Here is a 1,003-nt window from a genome sequence, read left to right as displayed (position 1 = left end):
GAAACCTTTTAGTTTTTTCCCACTATATAAATTAAGACCTTCATGTTTAAGTTAGCTTTTTAAAGGACTGAAGCATTCTTTAAATAAATATACAAGTTATGGAATAATGGTTATGAAATTTTATGATAAGTTGAAAATTTGTTTTATTCACAGAGAAGATAGAGATTTAGCCTTTGTTTGAATATTCCATTGAAGAATATATTTAAGGTTCAAACCCAGTGTGAAACTTAAAGATTTTTAGAAGATAATGTATTAAAGGAAGGACTCTTCAAATCTCTGGGTCCTATACATCACCCATCCTGAGCTCTAGAATGGAAATAATTCAGCAGTGAACTTGCTAAGCTTTATTTCTTTTTTTTTTTTTTATTTTTGTGTAAATTTTTAAAGCTAGCAATAAACCATAACAGTCTTATTGTGATGAAAGTGGCTACTTTCACTGATAGGACTGCTGTTATGTTGTATAACTAACATTAGACATTGCTAACTGTGAATGATCAATTTTTAAGTGATTTAGTTTCCCAAATGAATTATCTCTTCTCTGTTAGTTTCTAATGCTTCAGAGTTGTCTTCATCCCTTGCATTTGTTTTGCACAGAAACACTTCGTGCTGCTCTGTGGAGCTTTGGAGAAGCATGTTAAATGTGATATTAGGGAAGATGCAAGACTTTTTTACAGAACTAAGGTAAGTGTGTTTTTTTCTTATGTATTAGGTTTTTTTTTTTGTTTAATCTTGGTTACATTAATATTTAAGGACAAGAAGCAAATACGCCTCTTTTCAAAAAAAAAGTGATTAGAAATATGACTTTCAGCTCGGTTCTGTGGCTCTAGTGGCTAGGGCACCAGCCACGTACACCTAAGGTGGCAGGTTTGAATCCAGCACAGCCCGCCAAAACAACAATGACGGCTGCAACCAAAAGATAGCCAAGCATTGTGACTAGTGCCTGTGGTCCTGGCTGCTTGGGAGGCTGAGGCAGGACACTCGCTTGAGCCCAGAAGCTGGAGGT

At 35.2% G+C, this 1,003-nt stretch overlaps 1 protein-coding gene across 1 annotated transcript in view; it reads left to right on the top strand.

Annotated features, from left to right (window-relative positions):
* Window positions 1-1,003, top strand: part of LOC111724296 (SMC5-SMC6 complex localization factor protein 2-like) — a 21,457-nt gene that overhangs the window by 12,104 nt on the left and 8,350 nt on the right. Inside the window, exon 6 of the mRNA XM_023511721.1 lies at window positions 595-681. Within this exon, the coding sequence (XP_023367489.1) occupies window positions 595-681 (87 nt within the window). The remainder of the gene's footprint in view (window positions 1-594; window positions 682-1,003) is intronic.

The sequence above is a fragment of the Otolemur garnettii genome, unplaced genomic scaffold (assembly GCF_000181295.1).
Source record: "Otolemur garnettii isolate 467f Iridium unplaced genomic scaffold, OtoGar3 scaffold00021, whole genome shotgun sequence".
NCBI lineage: Eukaryota > Metazoa > Chordata > Mammalia > Primates > Galagidae > Otolemur > Otolemur garnettii.
The sequence above is the reverse complement of the archived record's forward strand: the minus strand, read 5'-3'. Positions and strand labels throughout refer to the sequence as shown.